Raw genomic sequence first — 14,308 nt, forward strand, 5'->3', positions numbered from 1 at the left:
CGCAGGGCGGGACAACTCAACGTTGTGCTTCCACGGTTCCCCTAAAGGCTGTTCCTTCAGGATGCTTCTTTATACGTGACTGTTTCCCACACTCTCCACCAAACGTGGGCATTGCTTTGAAAATCAGAAAAACAACAACAAAAAAAGCACTGGAAAACACGTGGCTCGGTGAGTCATCGCCCTCAGCCGCTTTCAGCGTGCTCCTCTGGGAGAGCCCTCTTCCTGGCGGCTCCTCCGACTGTCGAGTCTGTGCCGAGAGCACGGACACGAGAGCAGAAGTGTGACACGCAAATCCGCACGGGGAAAACTGTCCAGCGCAGCATTTCCCTCCGCGAAGTCCGTGAACCGGAGCGATTTTCAGAAAACCGGGAGAGCAACAACAGGGGCAGGGGGAGCCCTGGGGTCTCGTGACAGTTCCGCGTCCTCACGCCTGCTCCAGGGAGCCAGGAGCGAAGCTGTTTCCTGCTGAGTCTGGGCCGTCGTGACTGTGCCCACTCAGGGGACGCACACAGGGACAGTGCACACGGGCGTCCCGTGGTGTCTGTCCGCTGCTGCGCGCGGATGACAACCACCATTGCTGAGTCACCTTCCGTCACATGCGTGGGGAACCACCATGGGGGTGAGGTGAAAAGCGAGGCGTCCTCACCCCTGCAGTGCAGGGCCACCGGAAACCTCTCCTGGGCTTGGAAACGAGGCCCAGGGCCTGGCAGCTCCACGGCACGGTCCCCTGAAGTCCCGAGAGAGAAGAGACCCCCACGAGGCCCCGAGGGGCTGGGTCGGATGCCAACGCTGCAGGGAGCCCGGGCAGCGCTGGACTGTCCCCAGCGCAGGGCTCGTCCCTGCCGGCTGGTCCATACGAGCATCAGTGCAAACCACCCTGGCCGTTCCCAGGCGGGGCCAATCCTGGTCCCCTACACGAAAAGGAGGCTACCAGTTCCATCACCCAAGAAAACAGGGTTCGGACAAAGACTGAAAACCTAACCAGCATACCTTCTCCCCAGGGACGAGTCCTCCACAGGAAGGCTGCACCTTGTCCCCACCCGGAGCTCGGGCCTGCCTCCGCGTTGGTGCTTTGGGCTGAGTCACGTGTCCCCTACATGCACGCGTGCCCGCACCCTGGACTGCAGGGCTGGGCAGGGCACGGGCTGGGGGATGACTGAGTCAAGGGAGGCAGCCGGGTGGACCCCCATGCACAGGACTGGCACCCACAGAGCAGGCTCCAGCGGGGCACCATGTCGCACGGGGACTGCGTCTGCGAGCCCGGAAGAGGCCTCGGAAGATGCCGCCTGCTCACCCTCTGTCTCAGACCACCTGCCTCCAGCACTGTGAGAAGAGACGCTGCTGTTTCTAAGCCACCCGGTCTGAGGTCCTTTGTGAGGTCAAAGTAGTACAGCCAATCAAGGGGTACCGGGGACTCTGTCGGGTGAAACGCGCCCCACGAGGCAGGTGTGCACGGGGGTCACTGGCACTCCGCAAACCAGGTCCCTGTCAGATGGCTGTGAGCGCAGAGGCAGAGGTACCGGGCCGCGTCCGTCCACTCACTCAGAGCCCGAGAAGCACCGAGTCCCGGACACGGGCGGAGCGCACCGGACGCCCCACGCGGGAACACGGAGGGCAGGCGCCTGCCGGCCGGCGGTCCCCCAGCTCCCCCGCCGGCCAGTGTCCTCAGTGTCCTCAAGCGGTCCCCACCCCCGGCGTCAGACGCACTCGTGACAGCGAGAGAGACAGAGCTGAGGCGGCAACATTTTTCCAAAATGACGGCAGCGGCCGTCACAGGATCGAGCACGCGCACAGAGTCACTCTCTTCCTTTCCTTTGTTTCTTCTGCTTTTCTTATATCCGTCATTTTTTATTTTGAACATCCTCATGCTACTTTATCATTCCTGAGGAATAATATTTTAAGTTTACTAGTTTCTGGAATGGAATCGATTTTAAGGGGAACTTTTACAGAACAGGTGAAAGCGATTTAGCGGACTAACCGGTGGCTTCCGTCCCGTCTCCCACCCACCAGCGGCAGCCGGACGACCTGGTGCTGGTTTTTAAGTGTCTGCAGATACAGAACTACAAGTTTTGGAAAAACTTAAAACCTTTAAACAGCCAAATGCAGGCAGGACTAAGAGTCAGGGGCCTGTCTGTCAACAGCCGCAGATGCTGGGTCACGAAGTCCACACTTGGTCGTGGTGAGAATACGTAACATGCAGCTCAGACACCGAAAGACGCCTTACCGATATTGGGGTGCTTCAGAAGACGGCAGATTCTGGCTTCCCTTTCCAGTTTCTGATGATCTGTAAAAAAACCAAAAAACCAGAAAAATCACAATTTTGGCAAGAAACATTAAAAAGCGATGAGCAGCGCGCCCACAGGGCACGAAGCCCGTCCACTGACTTGCCCTTCGGTTTCTTTTGAGCACTGGCCATCTGAATTTGGAATTTCGCGAGCACTGCGTAGTTGTTAACACGCGAACTATTTTTACTTTGCACTGGCTGGAAGCTTGGAGACAGTGAACGTGGCGCACAACAGCATCCACATCTTCCCCCAAGCGCATGTCACTCAACCACGTAAGCCACCCGGTGCCGACCCTGGCGGCGGAGGGTGCGACCTGGGACATGGAGGCGAGGGGACGTGGTGCCAGGTGGGACTCGGCGCTGCACAGCCCTGACGGAGGGCCGCCCCGCCCGTCACAGCCCCATCCAGCACCCTTCACACGGCCACCCACCCCCAGGGTCCTGCGCTCCTCAAGCCAGGGCCTGCTGAACCCCCACCTGCTTGCCGCCCTCGCCTGTCTCCCTGGCCATCCCTCGGAGGGACCTGGACCACTGCCAGCTCGCAGCTTTAGAGCTGATACCCTTTGCTTTCCTTGTGGTGGTCCAAATGCATGTGACCACGGCCAAAACACTAGCCAGGGCACACAGTAAAGGGCAGGGAGAGATGAGAACAGACAGAAACACAAGCCACCAGGACCGTGGCGAGGAGCGGGCGCTGGCTGAGCGAGGTCACGCAGAGTGACAGACAGAAACCTGTGCGCCCCGAGACCAGCAGGGTTCTACCCCGGGTCTGCAAGGAGGAACGCGCGGGCACGGAGAGCTTACCCGGCTTGTCCCAGATGACAAAACCGGCGAGGGGCACCTGCCAACCAGGTCTCACCAGCTCGCGTCCCGAAACAGTGAGAGATGCGGCGACGCCCACGTGACCACTGCCACACAGCCCGTGGTCCCAGGGCCGTCCGCTCTGAGAAGCACCGAGGACCCCAAGACTGTGCTCACGGGGACCCGAGTCCGTGGTATTAACATGGAGACAAGCCTAACGTGTGTCAAGCTCATTTAAAAACAGCAACGACCACACCACGTGTTAACGGAAGCAACTGCATTTAAATTTTAAACCTTTTATTTGGAAATAACTGAAACAATAAATTTGAAGAATAAAAATAATATTAAAAAACTGTATAGTTTACCTGGATACATCTCTCATTAACACTTCACCCATTAGAAATCATTTAAATCTCTCCTTCTTATGTGTGTGTATGTGTTTGTACATATATATTTATCTAATTGACACACACGTGTGTGTATATACATATGCTACATATACACACACAAATGTGCCAAAATATATTGATAGCTGAAAAAATTTTTCTAAACCACCTGAAGATAAGTAATTTAGAAAAACATTTTAAATGTACACAGCGCTATTAACAGCTCACAGGGAAAGTGCTTTAATGACTCAGCACAGCCTGGACAGGGGCGACCAGGGTGTCCATTCTCCCTGGCTTACCTGAGAGTGAGTACAGAACCACGCACACCCCAAATAAGTGCAAATTCTTCAACCCCCCCATCTTCTTAAGAGGTCCTCATCCTTCAGATAAGCTACTTCTAGAATATTCTTATTTAGAAACATACAAGTAAATAAACAGATTTTGAAAATGTACCTAACACCACCGTAAATACTGTACAGTGTGGTATGTAAAACATATGAAAAAAACATGCTTATAGGATTTACAATTTTGTTATGGAGACAGGAAAACCCATGGCCTTTATGGGTCATAAGTGCTACAGGGTTTTAGCTATGAAGATGCACATAATTACAGAATCCACATAGCCTATCCTATGTGCTGAACTGTGTCCCCCTAAAATTCCTGTGCTGAAGCCCTGACCCCCAGCACCTCAGAACGTGACTGTGTTTGGAGATGGGTCTTCACAGAGGTGACTAGGGCGAAATGAGGTCACCGGGGTGGCCCTGATCCAGCAGAGGAGATAAAGGCACAGACACACACAGGGGGACGACCACGGGAGGTCACAGGGAGGGCGCAGTGTCCACACGCCAAGGAGAGAGGCCTCAGGAGAACCAGCCCGCCCACACCGGAATCTGAGAAAACAAAGCCCTGTGCCACTGTGACAGCCCCAGCTAACGAAAACATCCCCGTGTCAACCTTCCTGGCTGCAGAACACACTGCGGCCGACTTGGAGGCTTAAAGCGATGCTCGCTTACAGTCCCGTTTCTGAGGGGCTGGACAATGGCCCAGTTTAGCGGGTGGTGCCCTTTCCTATGGGGTCTCTCAGGGTGTGACGGCCTCGGCCAGGGCTCAGGGTTGGGGTCTCCCCACAGTCTTGGCCAGGGAGGGGTGTGCTTCTGATCTCCCATGGCTGGGGCAGTAGGGAGTCGCTCAGGGGTTGCTGAGCTGAGGGTCTTAGTCTCCGACTAGCTGTGGGCTGGAGGCCGCCCTCGATCCTGGCGTGCCCCTGGCAGATGGCAGCTTGCTTCAGCAAAGTCGCCAAGGGAGAGTCTCCTAGCAAGAGGAGAGTCACTGTCTTATCTAGGGTAATCACAGAAGTGACAGCTCATCACATTAGCCACGTTCCACTGGCTAGAAGCAAGGCACCAGGCGGGCCCACTTGCAGGGGAGGCGACCACGCAGGGGCAGGGACCCCAGGCGGCCAGGAGCCCTGGGGCCGCGCTGGAGCTGCTGTCACGCTGCCTCGACCACGACGGCCCAGAGCCCCGGGGGCCTTCTCTCTGGTGAGCGGCCCCACGCGCTCTAGCTTCCTGAACAACTCAGCGGCCTCCCGCGAATCACAGGTGTCCTGCACTGTCCCACTGGGCATGTTCTGACATCCCGAGCACGATGACCAAACCGCAGTTTTCATTCAACTCAAAACTGGGCCATCAAGGAAACGCCTATCGCCTGGTGGGTGTCACCACCCACAGCAAGTCCATCAGAGTTTTAGGGGCGCGGGCAGAGGAGGGGCGTGATCGGGAGGAAAGCACAGCTCTCTGCTTACTCTGCTAAAGCGACGCGCACGTAACACTTGTAAGATATCCTTTACCTTGAATTCGGTCGGCAACAGAAGTCACACAACTGCCCCACTGTTACCAGCTCTCACGACCGCAGGACAAAGGCGAGACGCCCACCGTCCTGTTTGTCACCGTGGGAAGGTTACTTCTATCATCCGCGTGCCCTGCGGCAGTGCGGAGACAGCTTCGTTTATCATTTCATACTCACTCAAGTACCCAAACTGTAGTACTCACTGCTTATTCTTCCTTTGAAGCTCAAGCCCAGTGTCACGTGAATAAAAACGTAACCCTCAGGCTGGAATCTCGTCCGGTCCGGTGACATGGTGGCTGTGACAAAGGGTCAATGGGCGGCATCACTGGCCCAGACGCCTGTGGGCTCTTGAATAGTGTCCGGGAATTTGGAGAAAATGTGCTTATTTCTTCCCAGCCTTAAGATACTTTTTTAAAACTTAATAAGGTATTTTATTTCAAATGAGGTGGAAAATACGAATTCAGACCTATTAAGTCCGTCCGTCACTCCTGTCCCAAATCAAGTGTGTCTTCACACAGAATGGCTCTGGTTACTGGTGGACACTGAAGCGCCAGCCCGAGTCACTCCACAGGCCATCAGAAGAGCGCTAAGCTACCGAAAGGGACAACTGACCTATCCGGGGGCGAGCTTTTACCAGTAAATAAATTTCAGAAGTACGCACCCCTGATGCCAAAGCTTTTAACATGGTCACCTCCAGGGAACATGGCACAGTCCGGCTTCCTCACACAGATGACAGGGCATGCTTCATCATGCTGCTGCAAGTCGGTGAGGCCCCCAGAGGCCGCTGAGGCGTGTCCCCGTCTGTCCCCTGCTCTCCACGCAGAGCCACTTGTCAGCACAGGCAGTGCCAGGCCAGCCTGGGCAGGGGAGGGGCTGGCCTTCTGCCACCAATGTGCAGTGAGCGCCCCTCCCGCCGAGACGCACGCACGCGGTGCAGACACACGACCAAGGAAGATGCGGGTGTGCCACACGCAGCAGAGGGCGCGACCCCTCTGGCCGCCCCGAGCAGACCGCACCCCAATCTCATGTGGGGATCAGTCCCGGGGCGGGGGGGCAGAGCCCTCGCCATCGGTTCCTGGGCCCTCCCTTGGCCTGCTGGCTCCAGCCCCTCCCCCGATGGCCGACGCCCACTGGGAGGTCAGGTTAGTCCTGCTCCTCGGGCCCAGCTCCGCGCTCAGCTTTCCACATCGTCCAGTTTCTAGGAAACTGAAGTCCCAGCGAGGCACGCGAGGCACGCCCTGCCCTGCAGATGCAGCCTGGCCGCCCCGAGCCCCGGGGAGGAGGACACACCACGCGGCGTGGGCGACGGAGGCTCTGCGGGCTGCGTCTGCTCAAGCGCCGTGTCTGCCTCGTCACCAGCTTTTGCTGCCGGTTCACCCTGCCACGAGCATCTTCAGGACAGAAACAGGTTCAGGCGCATGTTCAGCAAACGATGGTCGTCCCTCCCTGCATCACGGCTGCTGCGACAAACCGGTGGCGGTGACCCAGGGCACGCCGGAGCCCACCGCTGCCGCGGCAGCCACACGGGGCCCTGCGCCTGAGGCTGGGGCGCCCCCGCACAGTCACCGCTCCCGGGGAGGGCTGTGTCTTGGGCTCACGCTCAGGGCCACGTGACTCTGCAGCCGCTGCTGAGAGGAAGCGCCGGGTTATGACGGGCCGCGTGCCATGCGCGTGGACGCGACGCTGTCGCCTTCCTCGGCACTTTTCAAACTCATACCCGCGCGTGACGCTCCCGCTTCACACTTCTCTTCTGCTCTAGCCTAACCCATACCGTGGGTCTGACTTTCACGCGCGCTGAGTCCTTCTGACATCGTGTCTGCCCCGCACGCCCGGACAAGCCAGCGGGATGCTGTCGCCGCGCAGCGGCGCACACCCGTTCACGTCAAAGCAGAGCGGGGTGCACGTGCCCAAGTCCACGCACCTAATTCAGGAGGTGACCCGAAGGTTGCCCCGTGGGAAACTCGCACCCACGTTAAGTGCTGAGCTACGCTGTCCGTCCCCTCGGCCCCACGCGGACTGGAGGCCACTGTCCCCTTGGTCCTACATGGACCGGAGGCCACCGTCCCCTCAGTCCTACATGAACCGGAAGCCACCATCCCCTCAGCCCCACGCGGACCAGAGGTCACCGTCCCCTGGCCCTACGTGGACAGGAGGCCATGGTGTGTGGTTTGCTTTCTGCGGAAAAGCTCTCGTCCCCTGGTCACAGCCGTCACACAGTGAACAGGCCTCTGCTTCACTTCACTTCCTCCTGCGGTTTCATTTGTGGAGAAAGATGAAACGTCCAGGTGGCCTGAGAACCAGAGCCCAGGACAGAAGCGCCCAGGTCCGCAGCAGGCCAAGCGTGAGGAGCCCCAGGCTCGGAGCAAGGAGAGGAGAGCCGCTGTCTGGTTCTATCGCTCGCTACAGGCCGGTGTCAAGTCCCCCGACCTCGCAAAGGGTCCATCTACAAACGGGGCTTAAAACGTGCCAGCACCAGGCGCGGCGCCCGAGCAAAGCACCATCATTACGATCGCCGAAAACCTGCTCAACTTTAGAAGACACGAATTTCTAAAAATCCCTGAAAAGTATGTCAATTTCATCAAACATTCGTTTTGCGTGTCCTCTAACATACCATGGAAATAACTATAAAATAACTACTGAATTAACGGGAGAACCATGGATATCTGTGGTCAGAAAGAGACAAAATCAGAACAGTAAACTATGAACAAAACGTAATTTTATGTTATACTCCAAATACTATTACAGTAAACAAGAATAGAGGAAAATGTTTAACCGGTGTAAATTTTTAAACAAATTAAATTGACTAGTTTTATACACTAACTACGCCCTTCACTGGTCCCGGTCACTCGCCTCGTACGGCTGTGACAGGGAGCTCCAGGTGCCCACCCAGCCTGTTGCTCGGGGCCGTGGAAGGGACACGTCGGCTTCGGCAGCACCGCTGTCATGCAGTTTCCCTTCTGCCACAATGATGGCATTCAGAAACATGACATTATCTATGAAAACAACACGTTCCGTAAAATCATGCAAATGTTAAACAAATATATCTACCTTACGGGGCTCCCTTTCAGGAGTAATTTACATGAGGATACATGTCACAGGTCTTTCAAAACTGCCAAGAGCAGGGAACATTCCTCCATAAAACACTTTCATATACTCATGTGGCACCTGACTATCCCCAAGAATGTGGTGAGGGCTGTGGGGAGCCGGGGAGCCCCGCTGGGTGAGGGGCTGAGGGCAGGGGGCCGGGCTCTGTCCTGGGCTGGGCGTAATGCGTGGAACACAGGCACGGGCAATGCTGGAAAGGACGCCGGCCGGAGGGTGGCTTCCTGTGCGTGACATGTGGTGACAGGAAGCCAGGTTTACAGTTCCCGGAGCACTAGGGGACGCCGGCCAGCCCTCCTCCTAGGCCCGCGGCCTCGGCCATCCGCACATCTATGACATCCATGGTATGCTCTAGGGAAGGGGGCTTGTCCTGCAAGGGTCACCAAGGATTCCATCAAGAGGAGCAAACCAGGAAGCTGTGACAGGAGGCTGGCACCCAGAACAGGTAGAGCCGGGTGAGCCCTGCAGCCGGCCACGGCTCGGCCGGTCCACAGGATGGGCAGGGCTTCCCAAGATGGCGCTTGGGACACGGGGGCTGTCAGCGGTCCCATTCTAAGCCATCATGCTTAAGTGACTGTTAGCAAAAGCAAACCCTTACAGAAACGAGTTACAAGGACATTCATTGTGCATATTAAGAAGTAAAGGGATATCAATTTAGCTATCTTTATTTTAATGCTCCATCAATGATTAAATCAATGCAAAATTTTTAAAAAGTCATTCTGATTACACTCCTGCAGAGGTTACAGGTGACTTCTGTACACCACATCACTCTGCGCTCAGTCTCCACAGTTCGGTGTGTATCGTGCTGTCCCCAGGCATGATTTTGGAAGGACGTGCCACCCAATCCCACCTTTACAGTTAGGTATCATAGAGCTAAGTCACCTGAGACATTCCGGATTGTGATCTTTCGAAGCTGACTACCTAGAGACTGAAAGGATGCAGCACGGAAGACGCACCACAGACGCCGGGGACTCGCGCTGTGCCGCTTCTTGGGGCGGGGCCGACTGGCCGTCGCATAGCGACGCAGCAGAGCACTGACTCCGGGGATCTTGCCAGTCCTTCCTCACTGCGGTAAACATTCCGCTATTCTTAAACCTGTTTCCTAATATTAGGGACGCACAATTATTCACGTGGTCTTCTGGGGGCAGCTCCCTGGCGTAGCTCGCACGACTGGCACACGCAGAAAGGGACGTAAGAAACACGGGTTCCCCTTTTAAGCACCTGGAGCACTGGGTCATTCGTCCGCGGTGACCGCGGAGTCCACAGAGCTTCCGCGTCAAGGCCCCTGGGGTAGTTGTAGCTACTGACCGCAGCTTCCGTCACACTCGAGATACAAGGTGCTGCGGCACCATCACGCCCAACCCAGGCCTCTCTCCACCCCGCTCCCGCTCTCACGCCCCCCGTGCCGAGGGGCCCAGGGTGGCCGCCAGCATCGGTGAGAATGACCGAGGGGAGAGTCAATTCGGTTGGATTTAGCGAAGCTTCTCATCTGGTTCGCAGTCACTTCTGGGTGACATTAGGGTATAATGTTGACGTCACAGTATGTCATGGGATGATGCAGATGCTATGATGTAGACGTTATGTCATGATGTGGACACTGCTATGCCGTAGACACTATGTTACAACGTAGATGTTATGCGGCGATGTAGACATTGTTATGTCGTAGCTATTACATTATGATGCAGATGCCATGATGTAGGTATTACGTTACGTGTTACGTTACGTTACGTTACGATGTAGACGCTGTGTTATGACTAGTCCTTATATTACGCTGGACATCCCAGCGAAGGAATGCTTCTGCGGACGCCCCCGCCTCCCAGCTGCCATGGGTGACAGAACCCCGGGGGAGGCATCATGACATGAACGTGTACCACAGATCACCCCACAAGGTGGATTTTGTTATGCTTTGCAGTATCTGTCATATTTTTAAATTTATAATTTCTTGTAACTATTTTCATTCTAGACACATATTCACTTTTGAATTTAATTTTGGATTTGTAATTTTGTTTTCTTTTCAACTGCAAATACTTCAGGCCCTTCATTATGCTTATGAAAAACTGTAAAAGAAGATAACTTACCATTTAAATTCTAAACATAAAAAACACACTTCCATAATAAAATACTTCATAAAATGTGTAATATTAATTTACTTCTTTAAATAAACAAGACACTCATTTGTACTAAAACTGGTCACTAAAAAGCCACCCATCTCTTACTCTGCATTAGTCACGAGCGACCAAGGACAGTGCCAACATCACCAAGGTGAAAACTGGGGGGAAAGGGCTTCCAGTACAGCCTCTGCCAGGACAATCCTAGAAATGTGAAAAACTATACGTACTCCTTTCTACCCTATGAGAATACAAATTTGAGATAACGAGATAATTTGCCTTTAAATTTAAGGAAAAAATGTCCTATATTCAACAGGGTACGTACATACATTTACCATCAACGTGTTTATTAAGCAGACTGAGGACACTGACTGATGTTTTGGAGAATAACATAACTTATAGTCTAGCTCTATGAACTAGTAACTAAATTAGAAATCGTTGCTTTTTAAAAATAATAGTAACATGCTTCTAACTGGAGAAAAGTGGACTACCATTTACTGAACGGCCCTCCCCAAGGTAAAAATCCAAGACAACTAGAGCGTTGTCCCCCAGACACTTAATCGTGTACTCCTGGCTCACACGAGCTGTGAAGGCTTTTACATCACACGCGCGCACGCACACACAGATACGTTTAATGCAGACACCTCGCTGAAAAAACTACTACTAGACAAGATGTGAAAATGAAATAGTTTCGGTTTCAGCTGAAATTCTGGAGGCTGAAAGCAAACAGTGGTGGGACAGGGCGCGAACCGCACGCTCCGGGCTGGCTGCAGGGCGGGCTGTATGGGAGCAGGGCTGGGGAGCCCTGTGTCCCCACCATGCCCCGGGAGGAGCCGCCTGCATAGGGCCTGAAGGAGGGAGGGGTGCGGGCAGGCCTGGCCTGGCCTGCAGAGGGAGAGGGCCCCGTGGCACTGCGCCGGCCAGGACTCGCGGCCCTGCCCAGCGAGGCTGACCCCCGCCCAGGACACCACGGAGGGCGTGGGGGCAGGCGGTCGACACAGTCACACCCGCAGACACGTCTCCAGCAGCCCGTGCCCGCCCGGACTCGGGCTGCTGGCAGCGCCACGCTCGCCACGGCCTCCCCTGCCCCCGTGTCCCTGCTCACCCCCACCCCCCCCTCTGCCCCCCGCGTCCCCCCTCACCCCCACTCCCTGGCGGACCGTGGCAGCCCCCTTCCGGTCCCCGCACTTCCAGGCCACGCGCCCTGGGGGAGCGCGTCACATGGCTGCCCTGATCCTGCAGTCACGACACCCTGAGTGGGTGAAGGTCCCCGGGTGCCACCTCCCCTCCCCGGGATGCCCCCAGTTTCCAGCTCGTGCTTCGCGCTGGCCGGCAGCACGACCGGGCCGGCTCCGCACACGGCGGACGCTTCCTGCGCCTGCCTGGCCCCACGCCCCGGCCCAGGGCTGTCCAGTGCCACCCAAACTGACTCGGGTTCCCTCTGAACTCAGAAGAGAGACGTTTGCCTCTGTGTGGCGACCTCTAGAGCTGGGGGGCAGGAGCCTGGCCTGATCTCACAGGAAATGTCCTCCCCAGGCGGAGGGACCCGCCGCCCATCTGCCACGGGTCCGTCTGTGGCGTGACACCGGACAGTTTCCAATTTGTGTTAATCCACAGGCATTACGAGAATCAAACCCGGACTCTCGGACAGCTGGGGAGGGGGCGGGGGAGCCCGGGAGCTTATGGGCTTCTGTGTTGCAGCTAAAAGAAATCAGGGCTCCCTGCCCCAGGAGACAAATCGCCACAGGCAGCAGAGACGCCCAGGCCACTTGCGCCTTAAAACCTGACGCTAGGATTTCCTCCCCACGACCTGGCCATTGAGGGGGCGACCAGACGCCCTGAAGAGAGCGCCCTGCGGCCGACCCAGCTGCGGCCACAGCCCCCACCAACGTGGCCCTGCACAGGGTGCCCAGCTCCCGCTCAGCCCGGGTCCGGCGTGCGTGTCCCATCCCTGTTCTACCTTCTCCTTCCACCCCAATGTCATTCTTATTCTTAAAACTTTTACTGTAAAATTACAGATTCCAGCAGAAAAACACACATGTGACATTGTCAGGCCACTGCTCGGTACAGACTGCCGGCTGGCTGAACGACTGACCGGTGAAAGTTCACGTGGCTCCAACAAAACGCACCGCTCACGTCGGAGAGACCCCACAAGTCTCCGACACAAGGATGTCGCTACCTGGCCCTGTGAGATCTGCACATCCCACCAGACACGGCCTGGCATCTGCTCAGCGACACGGGAGTGTTGGCTGTTGTTTTAGAAAAATAAAATCGATGATATGGAACCGGAGAAGGAAGGATTTCGATTAGGAGGCTAATGAAAACTCTCTGAAAACGAAATGGCCCTCTGAGGACTTCTCTCTGCAGAGCGATCCGAACAGAATAACCACGTGTCATGTAAACCAGCTCGTGATCTAAACTGTCACTACGCACGCACGCCCAGTCAGGTGCACGTGTCTGTGCACGTGTGTGCTGGTCCAAATCTCTCGGGCACACCACGGGCCAAATGTGCCAGGTACAAGCTGCAAACATAAACACACTTCCAGCAGACCAACCTAGGAGGTGCTGGGTGTATAAATGTGACTTTAAATTCAGGAACTCGGAAAGTGGACCACTGAGTACGGTGCTGCTGCTTCGGTCTCTGTGTGTTCAGGGCCAGAATGAGGCACGAGGGAGCAGAGGCACCGTGACACTGCCCCAGCCTGAGTCACAGCCAGTCCGGCCGGGACACGGCGCTGCCCCACGAGCCCCACGGACTGGAAAGGCCTCAGAAATCTTTACCAAGGATCCATCTACAGCTCCAAAATTCTATTTCTCAGAGAAATAACATCAGCTTTCAGTCCAGAAATGACCCTGAGCCCTACACCGTTGCTGTGTGGTGCCTGTGGTCACTAACCATCTTCTTAAGGACAAGTGGGTCATCGATCTCGTCCCATCCCAGTGGTTTCACCAACCAGAGTGAGGAGATGGACGGCCTGCAAGCCTGTCCCCTCGTCGGAGCACCAGTGACGGGCGGCTCTGCCCTCCACTCAGATGTACAGCAAGGTCACACGGAGGGAGCACGCAGTCCGCGACGAATCCGCAGCAGGTCAGTTTCGCGGCTGAACAAGGAACCTCCAGCCTCTAAAGCTTTCCATCCGGCACGTGCTTCCTGAGGAACAAGACACTCCAGAGTGCTTGCGACAGCCACCCACCAGCTGAAAACGGCTGGCTTCTGACTGCTCATCAGCACCAGAAAGGCAGCCGAACACAAACGGGACATTTTAATTCACCTTTCACTCTTAACATGAAAAATTAAACTGTCACGCACTCAACCTACTTCTACATCCCTTCTTGGTTCGATCATCGCTGAGCAGCTCACATGAGCTTTGCTTTTATTTTCCAATGATTTGAGAAAATCATATTTTCAGATGATCCTATTACAAAATAATAGACAAATTAAAACTAATGCACTCCGGTAGAATAATGCTAACATTTACAAATTTGAAAACACCTACACACAGAGAGAAAGAGAAAAACTTAATTAAATAGACATTCACATCTTATCAAAAACATCATTGGGAGACCAGCCTCAGCGAGGGGAACACACCCGTGCTCATCTGGGGACAGAGACTGACATCCAGGGCTGCCGAGTGTGAACACGTCCTCCAGGAGGTCCTGCAGGCCGGCGTGAGCCGTCAGAGCCAGGTCTGTGGCGAAGCCACCATTGCAGGAAGAGGGAACTGGCTTCCCTCCACGTGACGAGCCTGCCACCGAAGTGAGCCCTGGTGGGGGTGGGG

The 14,308-nt window shown here is 55.5% G+C and overlaps 1 protein-coding gene across 1 annotated transcript in view; it reads right to left on the reverse strand.

The window, feature by feature from the left end:
* The window catches only part of CAMK2D (calcium/calmodulin dependent protein kinase II delta), a 153,129-nt gene that overhangs the window by 92,286 nt on the left and 46,535 nt on the right, over positions 1-14,308 (reverse strand). The window contains exon 3 of the mRNA XM_023520864.1: positions 2,225-2,284. Within this exon, the coding sequence (XP_023376632.1) occupies positions 2,225-2,284 (60 nt within the window). The remainder of the gene's footprint in view (positions 1-2,224; positions 2,285-14,308) is intronic.

This window comes from Pteropus vampyrus, unplaced genomic scaffold (genome assembly GCF_000151845.1).
Source record: "Pteropus vampyrus isolate Shadow unplaced genomic scaffold, Pvam_2.0 Scaffold282, whole genome shotgun sequence".
NCBI lineage: Eukaryota > Metazoa > Chordata > Mammalia > Chiroptera > Pteropodidae > Pteropus > Pteropus vampyrus.